This window comes from Melopsittacus undulatus, chromosome 1, assembly GCF_012275295.1.
Source record: "Melopsittacus undulatus isolate bMelUnd1 chromosome 1, bMelUnd1.mat.Z, whole genome shotgun sequence".
NCBI lineage: Eukaryota > Metazoa > Chordata > Aves > Psittaciformes > Psittaculidae > Melopsittacus > Melopsittacus undulatus.
The window spans coordinates 54,170,426-54,198,285 of record NC_047527.1 but is presented as its reverse complement, the minus strand read 5'-3'; the positions used below and the strand labels follow the sequence as shown (position 1 = coordinate 54,198,285).

At 38.8% G+C, this 27,860-nt stretch overlaps 1 protein-coding gene across 4 annotated transcripts in view; it reads left to right on the top strand.

The window, feature by feature from the left end:
• Positions 1 to 27,860, top strand: part of SPIRE1 (spire type actin nucleation factor 1) — a 130,067-nt gene that overhangs the window by 95,097 nt on the left and 7,110 nt on the right. For 2 of the 4 annotated variants that reach the window (XM_034067601.1, XM_034067611.1), the window contains exons 7-12: positions 3,507 to 3,593; positions 3,962 to 4,091; positions 14,664 to 14,827; positions 19,839 to 19,929; positions 20,782 to 20,924; positions 26,908 to 27,045. In XM_034067601.1, the coding sequence (XP_033923492.1) occupies positions 3,507 to 3,593; positions 3,962 to 4,091; positions 14,664 to 14,827; positions 19,839 to 19,929; positions 20,782 to 20,924; positions 26,908 to 27,045 (753 nt within the window). Of the gene's footprint in view, positions 1 to 3,506; positions 3,594 to 3,961; positions 4,092 to 14,663; positions 14,828 to 19,838; positions 19,930 to 20,781; positions 20,925 to 23,405; positions 25,069 to 26,907; positions 27,046 to 27,860 lie in introns of those variants that run through there. The other 2 variants (XM_034067607.1, XM_034067616.1) reach the window with 2 other exon arrangements.

Here is a 27,860-nt window from a genome sequence, read left to right as displayed (position 1 = left end):
AATTTGTCATCTCTCTATCCTGATGCAGGAATCTTGTTTCCACGATGGTTCATTCTGGCATTTTATAGTCTTTAAATGACAGCCTACAGGGATTTTAATAGTATTTTTCCCCTATGGAGCACTCACTCCCCAAAAGTTAAAAATTGTGAACATTGGCAGAATCAACACTTAGAAATGGGGAAATTTTAGAATTAAGTTACTCTTACAGGCTTACTTTTTTCTTTATTCTGCATATGTGTTAAGCCACAGCTTTGAATTCCACATTGACTCACAATTATCGTAGAGAATGTGAGGAAAAGGCTTTTACCAGTTTGTCCAGCTGGGCTTTATAGAGCCTGTCATTCTCTTATGCACAGGTCTGACTTTGTTTTACTGAGTAGTATTCAGCTGCCTTAAGCAGGGAACTCTCCTTTTTCATTTTCTGCCTTTGCCATATGTTTCTGTAGAAATTCAGAAGTCATCCTCAGTAGAGCAGTGGGCTTTACAGTTCCTGTGTTTTAGGGGTATTCAAAGGAGTGGCTCTATGTAAGTACTATGGTTATCAGGTGGGATCATAAACTTGTACCTACAGTAGATGTGCAGGAGCAGCTGTGCAAATACAGTGGCTTATGAAGTACCGCAGCATTTCATTCTTGGACATTGCTATTTGAGCTTGCTCTGTGGTTTCATATACGCACTGTGTAATGACTATGTTAACAAGAGCACTATACTGTATGTATAATGAAAGGTGGCAAATATATATCTCCTTGTAATACTTTATTTCACAACACAACTATACCATAAGCTGTTCTAGAAATGATGTAGCATGTTTAAATGGCTGTTTAGGTCTCTAAATTTTTGGTTGATTTTTATAGTCCTTGTTATTTTATTTTATAATCATTGGTTATGCTCCCCCACGCTGCCAGTTTTAATGCATTTACAGTGTTTTGAGGTATTTATTTAAATACTGGTTTGCAGTTGGTGTCAACCTGGAATGTGACCAAAAGAAAAATAATTGTTGGTTGTTTTTTCCCCTGCATGTATCATGGCTGCATCTGTGCAGTGTGTCTCTGATTTGGATTTTAATCAAGAGCTGTTAATTTTAATTAAAGTAAAAGATGCCTGTGAAATTGCTCATTACAAAGAGAGTTAGTCTGAGTAAATAAATAGAACTAGTGTGAATACAGAGGATAAAAGCTTCCCCTTGTGTCTTTCATATCAGTATCTTGTTTGGGTGCTGAGTGTAAGAAGGTTCTTACACTGGACTACCAGATTCTGCCACTGGTGCTCCTGCTCTTGACTTTTGGCTATGAAACATCCACTTGCTTTGCCACGAGCTCCCCATGTATCCTGTGGAAAATCACTTAAGAAAATCTTACATTTCTCCTGTTCCTGTCAAATGGGGAATACTGATACCAATTATACCCTGGTGGCATGAAGTCAGGGCATAGAGTGCCCTGAGGTGAAAGGCTCAGAGCCATGTATTATTTATTTCCAGTTGTCATGCAGAGGGTTATTTCCCCAAGGCTGGAGCGCAGATTATCAGTTTACAAAATGGCTGATGGTCATAATTCTCAACTTCAGCTATCAACTCTGACATCTGATGAACAGTGACTCGGGGAAGAGAGACTTCTCATTTCATTAGCAATCCTGTAGAGCGTGCTGGCTTCAAAATATTGCTCAGTCTTTAAACGGAAGAAATCAATCACACCACTTAAAATAATATTCTCCTCATCATAAAATGTCAAATCAACATTCAGTATAAACCTCTTCCATTTTAATTTTTCTGCACTATTTTTAGGAAGGTGATGCATGTTGCAGAGTTTAGCAGCTTGATAATCTCTTCCAAGCTATGTGGAATTCACTCTAAGGAAGCTGTGGAAGTGAGAACAAATAGAATTTGGAGCATGTGTAGGTTAGGATCCTGAGAAAGAGTTCCTGGGAAAGCAGAGTCCCCCCACGCGGGACTCCACATCCACTTCCTTAATGGGGAAGGGAGGAATTTTTCAGCATGGAAACAGAGCATGTCTGAAGTGAGCAGAGCTTACCTGGAAGCTGCATGGCATTAGTGAAGTTCGGTTGCGAATCATATTCAGGTGACCTTATGAGCATTTTGGTAACTGCAGCATTCCTTCTGGTTACCAAAAGTGTATGTCATTTGACAAACCAGAGCTCTGTCTTTACATATATTTCCTGGCTACAGAGCTTGTATGAATTGTCTCCCAAAGAAAAATGAGCCAAATGGTTAATTTCTTTTTGAAAATAAAATATATATATATAAAAAGGTGCTGAAATTAGGGGAGATTTGGTCTAAGAAATACAGTGTCATGGGAATTCCTGTCAAATTGGAAGACAGGGCTGATAGCCAGCTACTGTGTAGTAATAGAAGGTACTAGAAAGATGTATGGCATAGGATGGTGTCTCATCCCTGACAGTGCGCTTGGGCACTTCACTGTATCAAAACTGAACATGACAGATGTTTGGTTTTTTTTTTAAGGGAATCCATGCATTTACTCCCAGCTTACAATTTATAAATTCTTCATATGACAGAAAAAAATCCACTGCATTCTTTATGTCCTGCACATATAGTGAATTGCTGACTTTGTCCTGTGATGTCTTGTATCTAAAGGAGAGTTTCTCTATAAGAGAAAGAAATGCCTGTCTCTTTAGAGAAAACCAACAGAACAAGAAAATGAAACTCCCCCAGCCCCTCTTCTACAGAAATGTATGATTTACAGTGAGGAAAAGTGATTCTTATGCTACCAGTGGCCTGCTGTGGCATCCTAGTGGTTTATTTTGTGGACATATTAACAAATTTAGTTTTATACTTGAATAATATTTAAAGTGCAGCTGTCAAGGGAACTATGAAATCATAGCTTCCCTCTCCTTCTGGGGAATTTACACAAAAGCACCTCTTCATGGCCATAGCTGCAGAGACAGGTGGTAAAGTCACAAAACCAAGGGGAACATGTTTTTTATCCATTGCTACAAGCAAATTATTAGTGATTGTGTGAGATCTGGCTGTGTTTTCACATCAGTGCTTGGGGAGATGGTAAGGAGATCAAGAATACTGGAGCCTTAAAGAGCATCCTTGTTTTCGCAGGGGCTGAACCCATAGTATTAGAGACTGTTTAACAGTTCAGAGAGTTGTTCTTAAAAATGGTTTTGGCAACTTTTCCTCTGAGCAAGATACAGTTTTCATCTGCATTCTGCCATAGACTTGACTGCAGCCTTAACATTTGATTTCATAATTCCAAAATCCTAAGTATTGCTGATTAAAGCTGCAGCAATTGTGGTTATTCTGCAGCTGTCTGCAAAGCTGCAAAGCTGTTAGGTATGTTTTAACTTGCTTGTGCTTTGCATATGGATTGTTGCTCTGCTTAGCACTGCTGGGGTATTATGTCTGGTGCAGGTGTCAGAACACTGCAAGCTCTGTCAGGGTTGTTGTGAATTTTCAATTGATCTTATCATCCGCATGAATACGAATGCAAAATATGGAAATGCATATTTCTCTTTTTCCTTTCCAGGTCAACGGTGACATTCCACCTCGATTAAAAAAGAGTGCCCATGAAATAATCCTGGATTTCATCCGATCCCGACCTCCATTAAATCCTGTATGTAATCTTGTGAACTTCATCCCTAACAAAACCATGACTTTTTAAGGCATGTTTGCATCCAAGTAGTTTGTCAAATATTACGTTTTCTGACAAGGGCTTTCAAAAATACTGTCTTCTGTATATAGAACATATTCTCTTAAAAGAACAGTGTGTAATATTTTGCATGTACCAATTCATAGCTGTTATTACCAGCCCTTTATTTCTGGGAAATAATGATGGATTGGGGAAAATTTTATGTGAGTTTTACAAGTGAGTGCATGTAAAATCGTATCACAACATTCCACTTTTTTTTTTCCAAAGAAGTGTGACATCTACTTTTAAGGAAGCACTGTTTTATGTAAATGTAATTATCTTTATATCCTCAGGCCTCAGCAAGAAAACTGAAACCAACCCCACCACGGCCACGCAGCCTTCATGAAAGGATACTGGAGGAAATCAAGGCAGAGAGGAAGTTACGTCCAGTCTCACCTGATGAGATAAGGCGTAGCAGGCTGGGTAAGCACACTGCTAGTTTTTACCTGCAGCATCTACAGAGAACTTCCCACATAGGAAAAGCAGCAATATTAGTGATGTCTGTGCAGGTGTCACAGAATATAAATTTGTTCTCATCCCTTCAGAGAAAGAAAGAACCTACAGGCTTTGCTAGGGCTATGCAATCTTCGTGCTTAGTTATATTTGAAAATAAGATACTGCATGGTTCTGCTTGATTCCCTTCAAGTTTTAAATGTATGGATTAAACAAATTTAATGGCATTGTATTGCTTGTTGCACACAACACTTAGTGTTATATTTGCTCAGAATGGACTGGGTATTGCTCCTCCCCTGTGTAATGCTCCTTACATATCTGCAAGTAATGTTTTGTGTCTGTTTTTAATTAATCCTATTCTCTTTGTTTCCTGTTAACATCATCGATTTCCTTACTTTAATTCAAAATCTGCTTTTGTTTGCTGAATCTATTGCTTTTATTCTGAATCCAAATCTTTGCTTCATTTTCTAAGTTATGGAACATGGGTTTGTATATCTTTTAAGTGGGTGAATAATTCAGACTTGTGTGGCAAAGCATTTAATTTCTGTAATGTATATTCAAGAACCCACTATGAAATTATACAAATACTATGCTTTCCAGGGATTACCAATTTGCATTAGTTCAATAGTTCTGATGACAAAAGCATGACAAATGCAGTCCTACTTTGTGACTTAGATTCTTGAGAGGACAGTCTTTATCTGTATCAGGAAAAGTGAGCTAGCTGGATTTTTGAAGAGCAGAAGTGGAATTTTTTGTCTGAAAGGCATGCAATAATTCACATGTGCTTCCTGGTGCTGCCTTTTGCAAAATGTTTGTGCTTGCCACATGTGCTTAAAGGCACTGGTCCAGGGTCAAGTGGTTTGTGACAGCCCATTGTCTCCGCAGAAAAACAATTTCATCAGTCTTGCTTTGTTGCATTGTTTTTTGAAGCCCTAAGTAGAGTTTGGTGAATGCTTGGGTGTGTTTTTAAAAGCATGATGTTTTGAATATTGTTTCTGTTTGTATTCAGTTTATGCTTGCTGTATCAATTAATGTTTCTAATAGGTCTAGACATTTTTCCAAATGTAGGAAGCTTGTAAAAATGATTCCTTAATTTTCTTTGAAACATTCAGTTCGAGTATTTTAAATGTTCTCTTCTGGGAATTATCATGTCCTCTCAGGGGCAGCAAATTTGATCTAGTAGATTTTTACAACATCTGAATGATATAGATAAGATCCAACCCTTTTAGTAGACAGTTTCTAAAACCAATGTTAGATTTTGAGTATTACAGGTTAGGAGTTCCTGGGTGGATTTCAGGGCATGGCCTCCAGTGAGGGATAAATGTCTTCACCAATTCTTAATTTTTTGTTAAAGAATTAAATTCTTTAATTTTGCAACAGTGGTAATTCTCCTTCTGTCCAGTGACTTGTTTGGATTAAATGCCATATGAAGGTGTAAAATGGGATGCATGCAAGTTTTATTTCCCAAGTGTTTATTTGCTGCTGGCATGAAGAAGAAAAAAAGAGCAAAGGCCTTCAAGATAATTTTTCTTATGTTGAAACATGAGGTTTTGTTTTTTTTCCACATTGAAGTGATTGTTATATCCAAAGTTCCTCTTAGAATAAAATATGTTTGTGCAGAACTGTGACTGGAGTAATACTAGTGACATTCAGTATGGTACAAATAGATCTGCCATATAATTTAGATGATCACTGAATGCAGTTTAGAGTTAACAATATGTAAGGTAATGAGGTTTAAGGATTATAAATCTAACTAGAAACACCATGTAGGACACTTGTTACCTTCTGGACAGAAATATTTGTTGCCCTTAAAAAGGAGAAAAACAAAAGAGCATTAGAGTGAAAATTTGGGAGCATAAGGTATGTTGTACATGTCCCAGAGTTATTCCTTGTTGATCAGACAAGAGCACAGCTACACTTGACTTTTGGGATGAGGGGGCCTGTACTCATGCAGTCCCTCCTGTGATACGGGTGGACCTATGGCATGGGTTTCCCAGCAACGATAGGCTTTGTCCCTCTGCTCTGCTCTGCGCAGCACATGCATGCATACAGGTAAGATCTTTAGCCTGATCTGGTGCTGAGCAAAGCCACCCTGTGGCTGGCCACTCTGAGCCTAAAACTTCTTTGGAAACAGTAATGCTCTGACAAAGGGAGAGGTCTGAGCAGAGAAACTGGAGTGAGTTTTCACACAACCTTGTAAAATCATCAGAGTAAGCTATCGAGACAAACACAGCACTTGAGGTACATGTCCTTAAGGCTTGAATTTGTGACTCAAGCAAGTTGAGCTAAAAGAGCTTGGAGAAAACTTTGTTTCATGTATGTGTTTTATCAACCTTCAGTTAGGACTCAGCATTAGGTGATAAAAACCCTTATGCTTTAAAATGTTTTTGCCTCTATGCCTGGTTTGGACAGGGGTTTTGATACTGTCTGTAGCTGTTGACTGTGGCTGATGTTGTCTACTTAATGAACTAGAGGAAAAATACCCTGACTCCCAAATTTAGCTCTAGGTCAGCCACCCACTGCATAGATTTATTCTCATGAACAAAACTCTCAGCACAGCCTTTTTTTAAACATCTTTTAATGCAGTGGTGTATGTGGCTGAGAGCCCCTTTCATGCCAACTTGCATGTTTATCACCTGTCAATTAAGACAGATAAGCTGATGTGGTTTTTGATGCATTCTTGTCACTGGGCATGGCCTGCTTATTTGTATTAGTGCACTGAAATTTTGTTTTCAGTTGAGAAATATTTTGAGTGTCTGCTCCCTGAATTACACCATTTAATGGTTAATATACATAGGCATTTCCAGAAACAAAGATCCACATGACCACTTTCTTACCTAGAAATAAAAAGCTCAGAGGACCAGAAAAGGGATTTATTATGAATATATATCCCCAGAAGGGGATAATATTATGAATACATTTTAAAGGTTAAGTCCACCTAAGATTTTTTTAAAAGAATAAGGATCAGCACAGATCACACTGTGTTTGGCCTTTATTTCCATCCTTTTCAAGGAAAGTACTGCTCAAGTACTTTCAAGCTTAGCTTGAGCGTCTCTCTTTATTAGTTTAATTATAATCATTGGAGATTATGCTAAAAAAATTAGAAATATCTTTTTTTCAGGTCACTGAAACTTGTGTGAAGTGTGGCTTTGTACTTTTGTTTTAGCTCGTTCTTCCCTCTCTTTCACTTTACCCTCCCCCCTCTCTCTCTCTCATGGCATTTTAACTGAAAAAAAAAATTGATTTTTAAGGTACTTGCCTTGAATTGATACTTGTCTTGAATATTTATTATATTTATTTATATTTAAACTATTTATAATTGCTCTGTTTGCAAGTCCCATTTATGCTGCTGTACTTTTCAGACGTTGTGCTTTGCTTTCGTAAAGCGATAGTAAGTGTGACACATTTTGGATTTAGGCAACAGAATCCAAAATGTCTCAAGTGGGGTTAATCTCTTGTTTTCACTGCCCCTCTGCTTTTCTAATAGCTGAATTATTTTCTTTTTGTTGTTTTTGTTTCTTTTTTTTACAGCAATGCGGCCACTTAGCATGTCTTACAGTTTTGACTTGTCAGGTAAAAGGTGCAACAACACCTGACGTGGCTATTGTGCTTATTGTGAAATTTGTTCCATCTGTTTGTTGAATTCCCATTTAAGAAAGAAACTTGAAGGGATTCTTCCAAGATATGGTCAGTGAAAATAAAAATTAAAATAAATTACTTATTGACGCCTGCATTTCCATTGCCACAGTAGGATGCCTCAGTATAGGAAACATCTGTATTTCACCTGAAATAGAATGCTGGAATTCTCTTTAAATAAACAACCAAAATAAGGTGGCCCAGAACTATTCCAAACAATGTCACCTTCGAGTTAGATCTGACTTTGTGTCTTTACTCGCTTTTTGACTAGACCATCGTCTGCAGTACGTAATTTCTCACATGGATCCAAAACCAGTTTTGAACTCTTCTACCTTTCTAGATTTAATGAAATGCAGCTATGAATAGTAATTTACAAAGGAACTGTCAGTTCTGTGGAGTGTCTTTACAGTAAATACTTTTTGAGTTGTGAAATCAGATGTTCATTCAAAAGAAGCTAAACCTTCCTTCTTTACTTGTTAGCAAAATAAGTTGCTAAGGTTTGCTGGTAATAGCTGATAAAGAGGATTCCATAGCTGATCCTTCATCAACTGTATAAACCCAAATTTTAAGTTTCCTCCTGGTGGGCCATTAGTTAGGATGTGCAGTAACAGTATGGACATGTTCTACTTCAGAGACAGCAACATCGGAGAGAGTTTGTGTCTACTAGCCAGAAGTAAATCCATTCTTCCCTCATTGCTCGCTAACTTTCCAGTCTTTCCAGAGACTCCATCGTCGAGGCTGGAAATAGTCTACATTAGTCTCAAAGGTTTGTCTGCTGAGGACAGCTCTTATGCTAGCTCTCACCTAATTTCCCTTAGGTGACTCCTGAGAAACTATCTCCAAATAAATCTGTGCTCTCATTTTGTGAAGAAGCAGCAGCAGCTATACCTTCCCCCTTCCTTCCAGTTGTAGGCAGAAACATCTCATCTGCATCTTCTGCGGAGTGTTCATCCTGTTTCTTCATTCACCCTTTAACCTCATGTGTTTATTTTCCCCATAGAAAGGCATAATCTGACTAAAATACTCATATATTGTGAACTAGAAACACCATATAGAAGCTGTTTTTTTTTATTACTGTAATATAAAAATCACAATAGTTTTGTAATATGGGAGCAAAGTTCACAAGTGATTTACCTGTGAATGTGCTTTCATGTTCTGACTGAGCCAAATAAACAGCTTGCAACTGTCAAGAACTGAGGAGGAACTCCTGTGGATCCCTCTCTTCCCCACGTTCCCCTCAGAGCATGTGATTCCCACTCTTTCTCTGTGCAAGTCCTGCCCATTTATTCACAACATGATCTGCTTAAACTCATGTAACCCAGGAACAGATACTTTTATTTTTTTTTCTACTCTTTTAGTGATTTAAACCTGCTTACTATCTGATCCGATGATCAGAGAGCTGGCTGAGAGTAGGTGATGAGCACAGGTGGAAGGGAGAAGGAAGAAACAGGCTCTCCCCGTCAGAGGCGGTGGCAAGCTGTTAATCCAGCTCCATCCCTTTTGTGAAATTTTACACTCAAGACATATTGTACGGCTACTACAGCTGCAATGGGATTCAAATTCTGTATGTACTTGGTATCATGTTTTACTCCACTGGGAGCTGAAAGGTCCCCAGGGGTTCAGGTAATCGTATAAACAAGCAAACTTCAGTTTTCAAAATGTAGTGCTACTTTAGGATATGCCCAAAGTTCCTTCAGCCTTAAGACTATAAAATGATATATGCCAGTGAACAAGAAGGAAGTGTTCAGATCTGTCCTTTTACATGTGTCTGTCTGCTTCTTCTTTTGCCTTTTATTTCATTAGTTTAAATCCAAACAGTATTTTGTAAAAGGTCCCTCCATCATCCATAAATCCACTATTATCCATATCCAGTCATTACCATTATGTTTTTATTTTTAAAAAGTAGCTTCATAGCAATCTATACTGTACTTGGATTTGTTCTTTTTGACTGACCATTGAAGAACTCTTCCTGTTTTCTTTATCCATCTTCCAACTGTGATTGGTTTTGGGTTTTCAGGTCATGTGGTTCTCAGCAAGTAGCATCATATGGTGTGACTGAGCAATCTGATAAGTTGTCTTTAGAAGTAAATTCAGGGTGATTAAAACATTCCAGTTAGATCTGAGACACCAGATGAGCTGTACAAATGAATTAGATGGGTTGGGATGTTGATAGTAAGCAGATAAGCAGTAGCTTTGAATGTTGTTGCTTTATGTGCGTTTACTTTTTTCTTTATTTTGGAGGCTGAGAAGCTATATTGTGCTTTCATCAGTGTTTCCACATTCATGCTTTTTCAATGCTTTCATTGCTCTCTGCTTGATGGAATTGCTGAACTGAAAAACTGCAAAACCTGCTGAAAAGCAGAAGTGTTTCCTACTAAGTGCTAAAGGATAGGTGCAGGCTGATGTTATGCTTATTTTCTGTGACTGAGATGACAGAACAATCCTGAGAAGACTTTTGCTGTCACTGACCGAGCAGGTATAGTTGGTATGTCACACTGTCCGGCTCCATGCAGATGTCTGCTTTTATCCTGAACAGGAGAGGAGGGGGACCTGGGACCTCCTTTCACAGTGCTGTTTCCTACTGGTAGAATAGAAGGAGCAAGCAGTAGCCACCTGTGATGAGAGCTGTCTGAGAGGTACCCAGAAAATGAACAGGGACTGGGCAATCATTGCCCACTTCTAATAGAAAAATAGTTTCAAAGCAGCTTAATTTCAATGCATTGTGTTGAATGCAACTCAAAAGATCAGTCATTCCCACTCTTAACACTCTATTTCTTACCTCAGAGCCATATGCTGCTTTGAAGTTGTTACTTCAGAAACAGTTTTGTATGTCTTGTGTGTGGGGTTGCAGGGAAAGAATCAAAAGGAAACGGAAACATTGAATCCCAGATTTCACTGGTATTCTTCTGTTCCCAACCCTGTGAGGTGATGTGTATCACTTTTGGCTTTACATGATCTGTGCCTCAGACCACTGTGAGGAAGGAACTCTCCCAGCTCCTGGCAACCTTTTGATTTAGATAACGCAATAATGAATGTAATGCAAACACAGGCAGAAGAATGGCATTTTGTATTACTGATTTATTAGTCCTTAGGTTAAACTTCATCGTCTAAGTCCATTGAAAGGAACAGCACATCTCTATTACATTTTCATTACGTAATCTTTCCCAGTATCTTATCATCATGATAACAAGCAAGAAGTAAACCTGTAATAATTCTGCAAGTCCATTTTTGCCTTCTTTTAAACTCAGTGTAAAAATGATGAGGTTGAGGAGTTCATTTGCCATATAGAACAAAATTCAGGTTCTTTGCTAAGAAGAGCTGGTTAGGATGCCAGCAGCATATGGTTACATGACTGCTGCAGTTTGTGTGTAATCTGTGGTCTGCTTAATTCCTTGTTTCATAAGAGACATCATCTTACATGTAAATAAAGGCACATTTTGTATTATCCTAGGGTGGGATTTTTTTGTGCTTTCCACCCCAGCCCCCTTCTTAAGACTAGTCAGGGAAGGACAACACAAAGATCAAGTAACCAAATCAAGACCTTCTCTTCTTTCATTTGCCTATTGTAATGATAGCTTAGAAGAAACACAAAAGAAACCAAACACATTCATCCAATTTGCAGGTACTGTTCATTGTGCTTGCTGCCTGAAAACAGGGAGAAATGGCACCCTCCCAGTGTGTCTGACTCTCTAATAAAGCCTTAACCCCAGGCTGTTCCTCACACAAGCCTTTTTTTAATATAATTTGAATCATCTTCAAAACATTTAGATGTTTTATGAAAGTAGAGATTGTGAACTATTATCCATTTGAAAAAATAAATTTAGGTTTTTGTTTCAAAGAACTGTCCATGAATTTCTTCTGTCGTCTTCATTTCTATAAGCATTAGTCTATTGATTGATTCTGATTTGTTTATCCTGATTAATTTTGTCTTGTTTATGATGATGGAGGATTATTTGCCATCCGGTAATGTTTCTGTTGCCTGAGTACATCACTAAAATAGCTTAAATAAGGTAATGATTTTTTGGTCTGTATCTGCTAACAAACTCTGATTTTAATTTTGGAACAAGTTATTTTCATTGAAATCTGCTTGCTGAAATTGTAAAATTTAATGATCCTTTCCTTAAGTTAGGATAACCTATTTATTCATATATATCCAGTACTGTAAGTGCAGGAATGATAAAAGGAACTTAAGCACTATGGACAAAATGGATTTTATAGATTTTTCAATTTTACTTTTTTTTTGTTTTATTTATTCTTTAATGCTTGCAAGTTGCAAAAACTTCATGGTTTTTTGTTGGGTTTTTTTTCTTACTAATACATAAAATAAATGACATTTTCCACTGAAGACCCCTTCAAAACAAATATTATATTAGATTGTCTTCTTCATTCACCTAAAACTTCTCTGGTATTTCAAGACTTATAAACCAACGTATGGACAATTCAAGAATATGTATGAACAACTCATATATGTATGAATTTAAAATACAGCTGATTTAGGCTTTTTAGATAGTGATTGGCTACATAAATTACCTCCAAAATGGATCAGAGATTTCAGTTTCTGGAACCTAAACAAAGTGGGCCTTAGTTTTTAGAAATCAAAGTAACAATAATAACAAAAAAACCCCAACAGAAAAGAATTTATGAGGTACCCTGGATATCTATTCTGTCACCTCCCATAGTGCTAGGGGATGTTTGGTGGATGTTCCCCCCTCTTTCCTCTCCCCAGACCTATCATGTGTTTTATTTTTTTGGAAGGAGGGCAGTACTGTTGGCCTTCCCATCATTTATTCTACTACTGAGTCCAACAGTACTTGCAGGCCATTCTTCAGCCTCGATACCATCAGGCAGGAGAGCCACCACCCAGGAAGTTTAGAGAAGGTACACCACCTTTGTCTGTTGTATTGGTGGTGCTGGGGCTGCTTCACTGGACAGCCTGTTCAAGAGCCACCCTGGGCAATCAAAAGACAAGTGAAAGGTTTTTCTCTTGCTCATTTGGGCAGCCATGAGCTTCTTCAATCAAGTGCCTGCCAGCTAATTATGAGATCTCAAGAAGTAGTATTGGCAGCAGGGAAGTGAGACAGTTTGGGGTTTGTTTTTCTGCTGTTGCTTTCTGGGATTGTGTTGAGTGGCTACTAGAGCAGGAATGCATTTGATGTGAAGGACACTCATGCTCTACTCGCAGAAATCTAGGAGGGAATAAAACCCCATGACCTATAAGCCATAGTGCTAGACAGGACACCCATTAGCAAAGCCTTTGAAGATAGGAACTAAGGGTTAGAGAGTCTTAAGCCTTTGAATGCAACTCTTTGTAGGGAAGACCTGAAGGCAGTAATAACACTGTAGTACACAGATTCATAGGCTTGGAATGTCACCATGACTTTAATAGTCCAAATACTCACCTTTTCTTATACTCCCAGTTGAAGGTATGATTTACAGAGGAACTATAATACATTCTCTGTCCTTTCTAGCTCAGTTTCTATCATTTGACAATAATCTAATTAATCCTTTAAAATATATATTTATTTAACTCATTCCTCATCTTATTCCTTTTCAATAGCTGCTCTGGTGAGAGTGTTGTAAAACAGACCTACTGCTGCAACTGAGGCTATGTCTAGACTATGTTGTTTTAATTTTCCTAGTGCAAGAACAGCTTTTATCAATGCAAATTGCGTTACAGCAGCAGTGACCAAGTCTGTTTATACCAGGACAACTATATAAGTAACTCCAAGTTAAGTATGAGTACTTATATTGTTGGCGCTGGGAATATTTGGATGATATCATTTCTCTGTCATAGTCCTCCTGGTAACCTCCTAAGGTACGAGTCGTTTGACCTTCTGTGCCTCTTTTCACCATGTATAAAAATGGGAATAATAACCTGTCATTACCCTAGTCTTATAATACCTTGAGGTACTTTGTTATTACAAGACTGAGGAAAGAGTCCTATAATTACATAGGTAGAAAAACACACCTGTAGAAAGACTAGATGCGTAGGCATACATGCAAATGGGACATTAAAAGCTTCTCTTCCTTCTCCCTCCAAAACAATTTTCTTCAGATTGGAATACTGTACTTTGTACTTTTATAGGGATAAAACTGATTTATCAGACCAAACTCTAAGCTCTCCTAATATATAAAAGCTTAGGTCATTATCTTAATGTCTAAGCTAAGCTAGACAAAGCATAGCAGACCCAGTGTTTATGTTATCTGAGATGGATCTTCATTCCACACTGGCAGAAATGCGCAGTAATTTACTCAGTGGGGTTACATCCTTGTAAAACTCACGTAGATGAAAATAGAGCTGGAGCATCATGTTTCTGCTATTACATGATCTGACATCACAGACGTATTTTTAATACAAATGACCACCAAGCCTAAGGATTGTGCATGTTTTGATGAACACTAGTTATTTAGCTCATTTTCATTCCCTTCTGTATACTGCAGAATAAAGTGTAATTTTGTCCTTACAGGAAAAACTAGGTTTACTCCATGCTAAACCTTCTAATCTCTGTATGGTGTTGTCTTCAGATTCACTGGAAACCCACTTATCCACATACATATCTTCTGATACTTGTTATGTAGTTAATTACAAACTATAAGTTGAAGGAAGACTGTTTACAGATTTAACACAGGATTATTTTTGTAAGTGGATTGGTGTTGGTCTGAGGTTAGTTTTTAGTATTGTGCACTGCTGCTTTTTCCACTGCTTTCATTCTTTCATATTGCTTCTGTAGCACAAGCCATTGCTTGTAGTTCTCTGAGCAATGTATTGCTAAAGTAAAATGACTGCACACATATAACTATCACAATAATTCTTTTCTCCTTTGTGTGTATTGCCTTGGCAGTAAGATTTGTGAAGGTAAAATACAAATCAGGTCCAAACACCAACTGTTCTGTTTCTTTTGATAGATGTACCTACACCAGAGGCTGGGAGAAAATTGATGGATGCCTCTGAAGTGAACGGTGGCCTAGCACCACAAGAAAAGCAGAATGGGGCCACAAAAGCGACAGTGCAACGCAAGAGACTCCTTAAGGCTCCAACGTTGGCTGAATTTGACAGCTCAGATTCAGAGGTAAAAAAACTCAGGATCCTTCTCAATTTGTCAGAATTGAGTCTTAGTCCTTAATTTGCTGAACTGATCAGCTAAGAAGTGAGTTTGCAGATTATCATCTGAATTTTCCATGACAGCTTTGTTGACCCACTGAACTTAAAAAAAATGTTAGATCAGACCTCAAAAACGGGAATATTCTTTTAAAAGCTTGAATGCTAATTTTGTCCTTACACCCAGAATTTATTTATTTTTCTAATATAAGTATCTGTCCACAGTGTATATGTAGCAGTTGTGCCTTCGGGAATGCAGGGAAATGTGTTGTAGCCTTCTGGCAGGAGCTGTCACTAAAGGACTCGGATGTGAGGCCAGCCTCACTGTACCAGGTGTTAAATAAAGAGCATCTGCTGTGCCAGAGGGGTTGCAGTTTGGTGCAAATGTCAGTGTGTTAGTTTTGATATAAAGGCTTACAAAGTAACGTCCAATAAATGTTTCACAGATAAAGACATGCAAATACCACTTATGTGGAAGAACAACTTTGACTCCATCCCATCTCAAATGGAGAGTTAAAGATTTTTAAAATGCATAAAAAGCCCTCTAGCTTAAAAGCTGCAATATATGATCCTCAAGAAGTACTGACATTACATCCTCAAGAATGAGCTTTATCTACTGGACCAGTAGTAATATTAATTGAGTTTGGATCTTTGTGAAAGTTAAGCTGTCTGAAAAGTGCATGCAGGCAGGGTTTATTCATGGAGGCTGATTTTAGGCTGGGGGAGGCAGTCTTCCCTGACTGCCTTTCTCTCTAGTAAATGGGAAAGGAGGAGTTTCCTGACAGGGTGCTTACAAAGGCCTCTAAGCTGAAACAGGAGGCTGGCAAAAAAATATATGGGGGGAGAAATGTGTCTCTTTGCATACTTTCTTGATCTGTGAAAGTTGGCTGTCTTTGGGTGACTTGTGTGGGTGCATAATTTGGTGCATCTATTCTGAAAGCAGAAGAGATTTCCATTTTGAAACCTCTCAGCAGTCTTTACAATTACAGTAGGGGCTATATGAGGTTTTGTTAATGTGAATGAAGCTGGGTAGGAGGCAGGAATATTAAGACCTGTCAATGAGAACTGAATCTTGAACTTACAGCTTCCCAGCTCTGTGCATCCTGAAGCTAATGCAGCATGACATTTCACACGGAAAAATGAGCAGAAGCCAGTAAAATACAATTCTGTAAAGGGAAACATGAAGTGATTCTTGTCTAAGGGAAAAATAAGATGTCTGACTGCAGCTATCGATTGGGGAATGCTGTGTAGGCAAGCAAAGTCTTACAGAATAAGTTCTGGAGCATACAGCAAAATATACAGTGAAAATAAATTGGCCACATTGAGCTGTCACAGAGAATAGATGCTGTACTGGTTTGAGTCAACAGAATTAGCTGGTGAAGCAACTAAGATTATTAAGGTGCTCAGCCAAATACTGGTTGGGGCTCAGGAACAGTGCTTAAGTAGTGAAAATAAGAAAGCTGAAGGGTGTTTGGGTGAAATTTTCCAAGCTGATGAAGGGGGTGGTACATAGAATGATGGAAGAAAGTGAAGATTACTCTGTCAGAATGTCTTCTTTCCTGACTTTCATTTTGTATGTAACACACAGAAAAGCATATGTGTTGTCCTGATTGCCTGTAAATGACTCTGCCACCTCTTTGCCTGCAATTTGAATTTGGCTTAACCTATTTAGACTTACTCACTGGGAGTTGAACTATGACTATGTTATGCCCTAAATTACAGGCTGCAAATACCTGCACTGCTTAGCTGCAGACCTCCGAATAAGCTATGATGCAGACCTGGTTTCTTCCCCCTGCATCCCCTTTGTTCTTCTATCAGCTGTGTTGTGATGTAGACTATGCCCCAACATTGTGTTGCTAGCCAGAGGTGAAAGGAAGATCTGATATAACATAGAACCCTATGCCCATTTGCTGGCAAACATCAATATTGTACAAACTGTTCCTGCTCTTTGACCTTGCTTTTTGCTGCACCACCACTAGACTCCCAGTTTCAGAGAGGGAGGAGGAAGTACCATTTTTGTTTGTGTGGCTATGTGAAGCAGCAATCTAATAGTGATTTTTGATAGAGCTCTAAAAATGGTATATTCCTAATAAAGCTACAGCTATCCAGACAAAAATCATGTCAGTAACATATTCAGGTGTTTTAAGGTGATGCCTTTAAAGCTGCAAGTTTCTCAGTACATGTAAAATTCTAATTATTTAGCCATCTGTGAGGAAGTGCACAGTCCCAGAGGTTGGGTTGATCCAACCTCAAATGTAGTCAACAGTTACTGTATTGACATTATTGCCAATTGTAGAAATTCATACAATGGTTCATCAGGACTACCTGATGACTTGAGGACTACTCAAGATTTCATTCTCAAAAAAGCTTTCAGTGTCTGAGAAATCATATGGCAGTAAGAGAATTCTCAGTGGATGTGTTTGTGCACGGAAAAAGTAATTTGAAATGATAAACCAGGAATATCTGTTAGGATGGTATGTGAAATTTAACATACACCTGGCTTCCATTCTCCCGGGGTTGGTTGTTTATACTGTATTTTATACTTAGCCATTGGCTCTGACAGTTCATTCTCTTTCATTCTTTAGAATAAGAGATTTGGCTCCTGTAATCTTGTAGGTCTTTACTTACATTCTCTATTTTTGCCCATTTCTTTTATTCTGTGTTGGTTTGGTTTGGGGTTTTTTGGTGGTTTGTTTTTTGGGGTTTTTTTTGAGCTTTCTAGGCCACTGGAATAGCCAGTGTTCGGATATCCATCACTAGTGAAGTAACTAGATGTCCTTCACAAAAAATGGGAGCGAGATGGAGACATCTCTGTGATACCTTGTTTTGCAATATGTGACTGAGACATGATGTCTCTCTCAGGTTCAGAATGAAGAATGGTCAGTAGCTATTTCTTTCCACTGAAAGGTGGCAACTGGCAAAATCAGATGGACTTCTGAAATGTTTCTGTAATCCCTGTTCTATAGTTTTAAGATAAGGTATTTACAGGCTTTTGATATTTTCAGTCGTGCACCATTTTTGTCTCCCTTCTCTCTGTGGCAGTGTTTCAGACAGAGGAAAAATGGAAGAAAGGGGAGAACAAAAAAACCCTGAAAAGAGTGTAAATAAACTCAATGCACAGACTGTTCCTTGAATCACCTATTCAGTCTTTTGTAAAACTCTACAGCATAAGATGCTGACAACTGGAAGTACTTACAGTCTTTGGTCAAAATTAGGTAAGGTCTCACAGAGCAAGAGGCTTCTCTAGAGCAAAGATTGCTTCCCCTGTGCTCTGGAGACAGCTGTTCCCTGCCTGCTTTTCAGAAAGCATTCTCTGAAGCTCTGGTTGCTCTTCATTCATAAAAATGAGCAGCACAGCACCATGGTTATGGTTTTTTAATAATTGACAGCTTGCTTAGTTCTTCATCTTAGCTTGTTAGCTTCTTAAACTTACTTAGTAATCTTTCCCTCAGAAGAATTTGACTTCTATAAAGTGAGAAATTTAGTACTTCCCTTTGCACAGGGGTTATGCTCCTTCACAAAATGTAAATGTTTAACTCTAGATTTGTGGACACTGTTGCACCCCTTCTAAAGAACAGTGCATCCAGTTGTCTTGCAAGTTCTCCAGTGTCTTTAAAAGCAACCATGTGGCATGAAGCAGTGATATTCAAAGCTATCTAAGCTAGCTGTGTAGTTCAACTACACTGGTTTCTGAAAGTGAAACAGCTCATATAGCTGAATGTGCTGCTTAAACTTCCCTACAAGCTTCCTATCGCAACTGTTTTGTGGGGTCACACTTGATATGTTATAGTGAATATACAGGTTTGGGATCTGATCTGGTTTGAGTCCCTTTGTAGAAAGAATACTGTGTTGTGACATATATCTGGGAACAGTATACATCACAGTGTCCTCACATACAATGTGTACCCTTGGACTAAGCATAAATAACAGATTCCCTGATGGGAATCTGTAGGGGCCTGTGTCCTGTGATGCATGGTGTTCATTGAGGTGATCCTGCCAGATTTTTCCTTCCAACTTGCTATTACCAAAGAAGGCAGTCATTCAGCCAGTGGAGGTTTTCCTGCTTGTGATTCACATAACTAAGGAAATGTGTGAGAGAGAAGCTTTGGCACTTGCTGGATTTTAGAGCAGGTAACTTGTTTGATCTGTAAATCTTGACAACTTAAATGTTGTAAATCTCCTTGACTAAAAGCTTTCACATTAGAGCTAAAGAGCATTCACATTTAGTCCTTCAACTCTGTTCCTTTGGGAGACGCCTGTGATGATCTGTATCTTGCTGATATCTGGTGGCTGAAGACAGAGCTTTTAGGTGAAAGCAAAGGGTTTAATTTGGGTGGCATAATGCTGTAGATAACTGAAAGGTGTTAGTCAAAGCCTATTTCACTTTAATTCATCTTGCAGGAATTGCTCTTGGCTCTTGTGATGAAATATACTTATATAATGAATGAGATTTCTTTTAAATACAGAAGAAAGGTGAAATGCACCAGGATTAAGGATTAGAGAACAGTGCAGTGGGGATCAGATTAATTTCTCTTTACCCAAGTCACTTGTATGAGTGGCTCCCAAGTGTTGATTCCTTGATAGTGTGAAATAAACAATAATGTTGAGTTAAATGTATCTGCTGTAGCTGGAAATCCTTAGAAGTCCTTGAATACACTGAGGAAAATTGGCAGGTTACAATGGATTCACGTACCTCTCTTCTGAATTCATGCATCTTTCTTCTGATCTTGTTCTTTCTTGTGATAGTTAAATACACTGAATTCCAACCATTTATTCCAGTTTCTTAAAAAGCTAGGCATTCAAAATTCCATTTACTCAATGATGTGTAGTGTGAAGTGTTTTTCTCAGGACGTCCAGGGTTTTGAGTGTTTGAATGGTGCAAAATGCCTTTGATAGGTTGTGATTTCCGTGTGCTAAGAAGCAGTAAGAGAAGAAAAGAACAATTGCTGAAGAATTCTGTTTCTTTTCCTCTTGCCACATAGGAGGAATCAGTACACAAATCAGCAAGTAGCAGCAGCATCTCCCCCTCACAAGTGGAAGACCCCTCTCAAGAAGGTACCAGCAGCAGAAAGAGTGAGTTTTGATGAGAGAGCCCAGTGGCTGCTTTTACACACTTGTGTTGTCATCTGTTCTATGAACTTTGCCTGAAACTTTCATAGAAAGCTGAGGCTGAGTGTTGTTAATGGAACAAATCTCTAAAGCTGAACGCTAGAACCTGCTGAATAGGTCACATGTGATTAACGATTGAAAAGCATCAGCCTCCATTATATGTGGATATTTTTGTGAAACAGAAGGTGTCATACCTGAAGTGATGTGGGACTGTAGAGGAACTCAGAATTGAATGGTGGGTAGTCCAGCTATGCTCTTCCCATGGGAGAATTTGTTGCTGCAGAAACACATTCTAGCCCAAGGCCAATTTAAATGTTTCCTGCATCTCTGTCGCCATGGCAGTGAATGTACTTGTTTGAAAGACACTATTTTTCATAAGTACTTACTGGGAAGAGGGGAGGATCTTTTCTTTTTGTAAGACACAGTTATTGTAGGCTTTATGGTGTAACAGTATTTTTCATTTGTTTCAAATTGCTTCAGTTTCACTGGAAAGGTTTTGTAATGGAACATGTAATCTGTGCATGTATTTTCTGTATACAGAGGCGAAATAATGAGGATAAGCCAACACCCTGGAACACCAAACTTATATATGATGCTAACTGGACAGGATAGTATAGAAACTAGCCTATGTTTGCTACTTTTATGGGTATTCATATTTTCTTAATCTGGAAAATGTGATGAATGTGATACCTGTCTTGATGCTCTGAGTATGGATGTGGGAATTCTAGCAAATCCGTGGCTGGTTTAAGTACTGAGCAATGTATCCAACAGTCTGACTTACAAGAACTAATTTTTTAATACTGGTTGAATCTGCAGTGCCTCCAAAGTTCTTGCCCATATCATCTACGCCACAGCCTGAGAGACGGCAGCCACCTCAGAGACGGCACTCCATTGAAAAGGAAACGCCAACCAATGTGAGACAGTTCCTACCACCTTCAAAACAGAGCTCCAGATCACTTGTAAGTGGAGTGGGTGGTAGGAGAGAGAAAAAGAGGCATGCTAAGAGTATAATGAAAATTAAAACTTGGCTTCAGTGTGATTAGAACTTGACTCAAAGAAAACTTCTCAATTCAGAAACAGCCCTTGGCTACTAAAGACGTTTTGAAATCAAGATTTGAACTTTGTCTTGCTAGCATGTTTATCCACAATCCCAGGTACAGGTGCCTCAGAAAACATTTGCACTTTGATTAGGACTCTGGGTAAAGCCACGTGTCTTGATTTTATTTCAGAACATTGCTCAAACAGACGAACTTCACCTTACTGATTTTCCATTTGAGTAGAGACAATTCCAAAGCAGTGGATCTATTTTGGGATTGGGGGGATTTTTTTTTAGTTGTTGGAAGTATTTCAGTTAATGGCTGAATGAGCAGAATGGTTTCTTTCCTTCCCACCTTAAGAACTTGTGTAGTAATGTTTATACGTATGAAAGCTCTTTCAGTAATCCAAATTGAGATTTGTCTATGTTGCTTTGTTGAAGTTACTGAGGCAAAAACCTTTATTATTGCTTGAAAAGAAAGTACATTTGATCAATTAGCCGTAATTGAGAGCTGTTTTCCAACAGGGTATAAACAGCAAAGGGTATGAAATCCTGGTTTGTTTATGCTGACATACCATTTAGTGCTTTGTAATTTCATGTAGGATATATTCCTCGTCTATTTTCCTACCAGCAGGGTTTAAAGTATGTTCCATGAGGTGCTAGTGAATAGAGAAATCGATAAACACATACTAGTTTTGGAAGGAAGGGAATATTCACTTGTCCCATCTTGTAGCACAGTGGTATTCATGGCCTTTGAAGAGTGTTTTTGTTGGCCCAAGAAATGGTATCTGGGATCCAAACCTATTAGATGATGAAGTTAAACAGTAACAAGAAAATAATCTCCAGGTATTCCCACAACTTCCTCCTTCTCAGAGGGTCTGCTGGGATTTTTTTATTATATCCTTCCAAATAGAATGGTAGTTTCTCATTCCAGTTGAAGGTCAGGTGGCACCATGTTGATAAATGCACAGCACAGGTAGACTTCTGCCAGAGTGAACTTGAAGCAGAACATACTGCACCAGAACCAAGCTAGAGGGTTCCTTCAGCATGTGTTTGAAGACACTAACATATAAAATGGATCACCCTGTTATTGCCTGCTGCACTCACTGGAAGCACAAGCTTTATTTTCCGATAGGCCTGGAGTCATTCACAGACATACTGTTCAAAGAGAGGAGAATAGAAAGCATTATATATTCCCTCTCTGTCTGTTCACTGACTTATGCCTAGGAAAATGTATGCAAAATAAAACCATTGCAGAAAAACTAATTCAATTATTCTACATCCCCCCCCCCCTTGAAAATACTAAAGGAAAATGAGAAAAAGCCATTAATGAAGTAAGGTTAATGCGGGAACAGACAGGAAAGGTTTTACTGTTTCTTTTGTGCTTGGGGTATTTTTGTGGAGAGTTTTTTGGTTTGGGTTTTTTGTGTGTGTGTTCCGAGGGGTGGGGGTTAATCTTTAGAGGACAGTCACATAGCTGGGGTTTTGCTATGCAGTGAGAAAGAAGGAAAATCAGTAATGAAATGATGTTTTGTTCATAACCTATTTTATTTGATGCCTAGAGAGCTAATTCTTTAACTTGGCAATAGTGCCCTCTAGGGTATAACAGACAACTCCCACAGTACTTTTGTTTTTAGTTTTGGTAGATGATTTCTGATATGCTGGCACAGGCCCACTTCCACGCTTTGACTTACTGCAAGTCTTTCCTTCCCCAGAGGGATGCCAGCTTCTTTCAGTGGCTGCGCCAGATGCTGCATATGTAATGTTGCCATTCCCGGAGTGAACGCTTCTCAAAAAGTGCAGAATTATTATTTACTTTTTATTTGACTTCACACTTCTTCATCCCTTCCTCCAGGATTGATGGAGTTTCATTTCTTATCACCTGCTCCTGTGACTGCATTTCTCACCAAGGTGAAAGAGGCCTCGTCAATAAATAGTCCTCAATGCCAGTGAAAACAGGCAGTTTGCTACAGTCTCTTAGCAGGATTAGCAGGAAACTGGTCTATCTTGCATACTAACGATGGTTTTGTGAACTGGCATCTCATCAGATAGAGGGAGTCAGACCTAAGTAGGTGGGGAAATGTACTGAAAAACAGTACTTGGAAAAATACCAAACATAGTCCTTTTGATATGTCACCTTGGCAGCGCTACATGGAAAGGTGGGGCAGCTCAGTGACTGGGGGGGTCAGCCTTGAGGTGTGCTTACCATAGTGAGTTGACCTGATCCTTAATGAGAGATGAAGCCAGTGAACTGAGATGTACATATGGATGCCTTTGTAGTCTGTTTGCTTTTTTAATTATTACAAGTATTATCATCATTATTTTTTTCTTGACTCAGAGGACCAAAGCTAATGGTTTCATTTATACACAGCATTCGCTTCTCTGCTTCGTATCTATTGTTCAGGTTCCTAGGATAACCAGTTTATTTCCAAGGATGGCTTTCAGACCACTTTTTTCAACTATGCAAACAGCTTCTCTGCTCAGCTCTCATCCCATTGAAGCAGCCGTGTGTGGGGTGGCAGGGGCTATGTACTGTCTCTGTGAGAGAGCTTTTGCCAGCAGGTGGAAACCCACAAAGGTTTGCCTCTTTTTGCTGGCTTTGGAAATCACCTTCACCAGCATGTTCCCTTGTAGGGGAGCACTTCCTAAGCTGTGGCAAGAATTAAAGCTTAGGCTGGGACATTGCACCTGATTGACATTGATTTCAATATGTGTAGGATATTTGTGTGTCTTCAATCACCTCACGGGGAAAAAAAATCAGTTCTGAAAGGACAGCAAACTAAAAATGCAACATCACAAGATTATCAATGGGACAGACCTTAAATCTTACAGCACATGAAGATCCTGCAGCAATAATCCAGCAAAACTATTGTAATTCTTGGACTATGTTGAAAAGAATAAGCTTTATATTTCTACCAAGATACGCTATGTAGAATGGAAGGGCATTTGCAGTCTGTTTTACTTGAAAAGCTACATATTGTTTTGATCCTCAGCATACTTACGTATCAGAACTTGCAGGATAACTAATAGCTATGTACCAGGGAAGGCAAACCCACTGAAAAGAAAAACTGATTTATTTACCCCTATGTAGAACTGAGTATGAATAATGTAATTTTTCCTTCTTTTTCTTGTCCCAACCAATAAGTGATAGTGTGGAACTTTTGCAGGAGAGTTTATAGTTGAGATATCCAGCTGACATCTTAAAAACTAGTAGTCTGCAAAAGCAATGAGAATTTAGAGTGCTTGACTAATTGGGAATTGCAGAATTTAGAGGCCAGTTTGGCACTTGGTCATATCGCAGTTTACTAGTGCAGCTCATTTGAACACCTAGTGACACCCTTTAATGAAAAGTTTTACAAGGAATATATTAGTGTAAAACTGTGTTAGTCATAAGGACCTATTAGGTGTGTGTATGACGAAGATGACCTACAAAGTACTTAATTTCACATTATGGATGTGTAATTCTTACTACCTGCTTTTCTGAGTGAAAAAAAAAATACACACATACACCTTAAGCTATTACAGTGTATAGAAGATGATTGCACAAAGTGTCAAGCCAGTTCTCATGAGGATCATGGAAACTGCAAGTTCCAAATAGTATTTTTAAGTAAGATTTTTTTCCCCCTTTAAAAATAAGAATGCTGACTTCTCTTTAACATTATGATTAGTATTTATTATAATTCCAGAAAATCAAGACCGTTCAAACCACATTTTGTCTTTAGTATGTTCTGTTGTATGTGAGTGTTGCAGAGAGGTGGAGTTCTCTCACTTGGAACAGCCTCATTTGGGTGCAGATTATTGTTGGAAGTTTGAGCAGTAACTCCAAAGCATCATTATCTAATGAAGCTTAGTCAGTGCTTAGAGTAATTTTCATTAATTTCAATGCCTTAGAGGTAGTGTAGAAACAAAAGATTTTCCTGTTACTTATTTCTATACCAAAAAGGGGGGTGGGGGGGAGAAGTCAAATGGTTTTCTGAAATCGGCATGATATTTATCTCTCATTTAATGTTGCATTAACATTTTGTTGTCCTTGTGTAAGCTCTGGAATTAAAACATTAGCATTTAAACATGTGAACATTTTCTATGTTTCCCCTGTCGCCTGCTGGCTATTTCTATTTGCTTTAGTGATAATCATTTTTGATTGGTACAAGTGACCCACACTATTCCCCTAGTACCTGCTCTACACCTGTAGCAGATCCACAGACTTTCTTCAAAGGAGCAGTATTCCCTGACATCATCGTTCTGTAAATTAAGGAATGGGCGTTCATGAGGGGGAAGGAAGAGCTTCAAGTAAGAAATGTCTTTTTAAAGGCCTTAAGGCTCTGATTGATTACAAGCATTCAGTCAGCCTCATTCACCTCGGACAGTTTCTCTCAGTCTCCCACGATGCAGACTCGAGGGGGGTTGCTGGCATTGTATGCATCTTGCTTTCCCACCCACTTCCTCTCCCATCTCACCCCAGCTTCTCCATAGCGAGGCAGTTGCCATGGGGAGAACCCAGAATGAAATGCTGAGAAGCTGCTGGTTAGCTGTAAAGTTGCTCATAAGGAACAGAAGTTATTTTGGTTTGGCTGTGCAGTTTTACACCCCAGAGCAAATTGTAGCTGCTTTTGATATAGTTTGTTCTTTCCAGAAAACTAGTGATTCTATACCCCAAAGGTTTAGCTGGCAAATCTAACAAAGTTAACTCAATTCTAGTCTTTTGTGGGGTACTTTAAACAGAGTGAAGTGTCTTTGTGTTCCCTTTCTAGATAGGTAAGACAACAGTTTTTAAAAATGTGGTGGTTCCTAAATGCTAATGTTTGCCAGGTCTGCAATGTAGAAAGATTTCCTTTTTAATCTAATGGAAAGACAAAACAGACCTCTGAGTACATGGAAATGGAGCATTTCACTGCTAATCCGATTCATCAGTTCAATTTGTAAACGAGATCTCCAAACTGTCAGCCACGTCTTTGTATTTGCAGGAGAAATTTCCTTCATTTATTCAGAGAGCATTACGTGTCATTGTCATTACCACACAGTAGTCCCTCTGGGCTGACTGAAAAGGTTCACTAAGCATAAAGCGATGGGAGTTCCCACAGAGGTTTCTGTCTTTCTGTTGGAAATGTATAATCAACTACAGGGCTGGATTACAAATTGGGTTGGTGCTTTTTATTCTCTGGTACCAAATTCAGGAGTTCTCTGCACAGTATTCTCCTAAATGCTGTAATACAGAACAGATGCGGAATTTTGTAAGTGGAAAGTTGCCAGTCTCTCTTTGAGTCTCTGCCATTAATAATGCAACATTGGGTAACCCATTCTCCTGCTTTATGTTTGAAGATTATTCTATAGAGCTTAAATTGCTGCTGTTACTTTCCTGGGGCAGAAAGGAGAACTTTTCTGCCTGAACTGACATAACCTTTTGTAGTCTTGGTAAGATTCTGATCATGTGAGCACCAAGACGTGGTACCACTGAATAAACATTTCTGTTAGAATGGGCTACTAACAACTTTCCTTGGCCACTCTGGGCATCACGCAGTCTCAGAGAAATAGCGTGATTTCAAACAGAAGTCTTTAAAGTAATGCCATCTGCCAAATTACCTTTTCAAATTATAAACTGGAATGTTGATTGGTTTGAAACAAGTCATCATAATAACAATCAGAGAGAAGGGTCAAGTGGTTTGAGGAGGAAAGATGAAGAAAACCTTCACTGTTGTGAAGGCTGAACATCAGACCATTTAGATCACGCTTATGCAGTCTCTGATGGTTTGGAACTCATGTGATGCACATGAATGAGCCAGTGCTGGTCCATTTTGAAGGGAGCAACCCTCTGTTCTCCGGACTTACTAACCAGGTGGCTGGTTGTCTAGGCTGAAGTCTGGAAGAAGCCATTTGACTTTGAAATAATACAGGTTTTTGGCTTCCAGGAGGAATTCTGTTATCCAGTGGAATGTCTGTCTCTGACAGTGGAGGAGGTCATGCACATCCGTCAAGTGCTTGTGAAAGCCGAGCTGGAGAAGTACCAGCAATATAAAGATGTCTACACTGCTCTCAAGAAAGGAAAGGTAGGGCTGAGCCTGTGGAGGCTCCAAAGCCTATTGAGGGAGGCTGGTCACACAAGCCTCCTATTTACATATTCATTTCTTACCCTGTATTGGAGAGAAAGAAGAGATACCCACCAAGCATCCCCCTAAATGTGTAACATGTGGGTCAGCTTCTTGAGTTATGTGCGGAAAAGTCAAAACTTCTCATGGAAATACTTTGTTTTGATTGTCTATAAAAATGCAGCAGCATTCACACTTTTCAGACCGTGTCTATATGTGTATGTTCTTAAACATCATTGACTGAAGTGATTTCTCTCTCCATGCCTTCTGCAGTACTGCTTAGCATTTCTATTCCAGAAAATGGAATTACAGATAGCCATAGGAAACTACAGTGAGGTTTTCATGTGAATCTTTACTGTCAAGCAAAACAGGAATGAAAGGCTTTAGAGAAGTCAGACAATGTACGACCTTGGAAGGAGGTTTGGTATTAGAGAACCCATTAACTAGTGCATTTTCTTCTGTAAACTGCAGATTGGGAATTGGTATTTACCAGTAGAAGCAGTGTCCCTTTTGGAGACTTTTACAGAGGAGCAAATATCTTAAAATGTCATTCATTGATTCATCATGCCTGCTGTCATGATGTATAAACCTTAGTAGTGAGCTTTTATCAAACCTCAAAATAAGCTGATTCTTTAAACTGTTCACTTTTATTTCTAACAAAATTTGTCTAGCCTCACCTGAGTCTCTGCATCTCAGTCTGTCAACTTCTGTTTGACTGCAAAATTTTTCATTGTTCAATGCCTTTCCTTCCTAGAAATGTTCTTAAGCTTGATCCC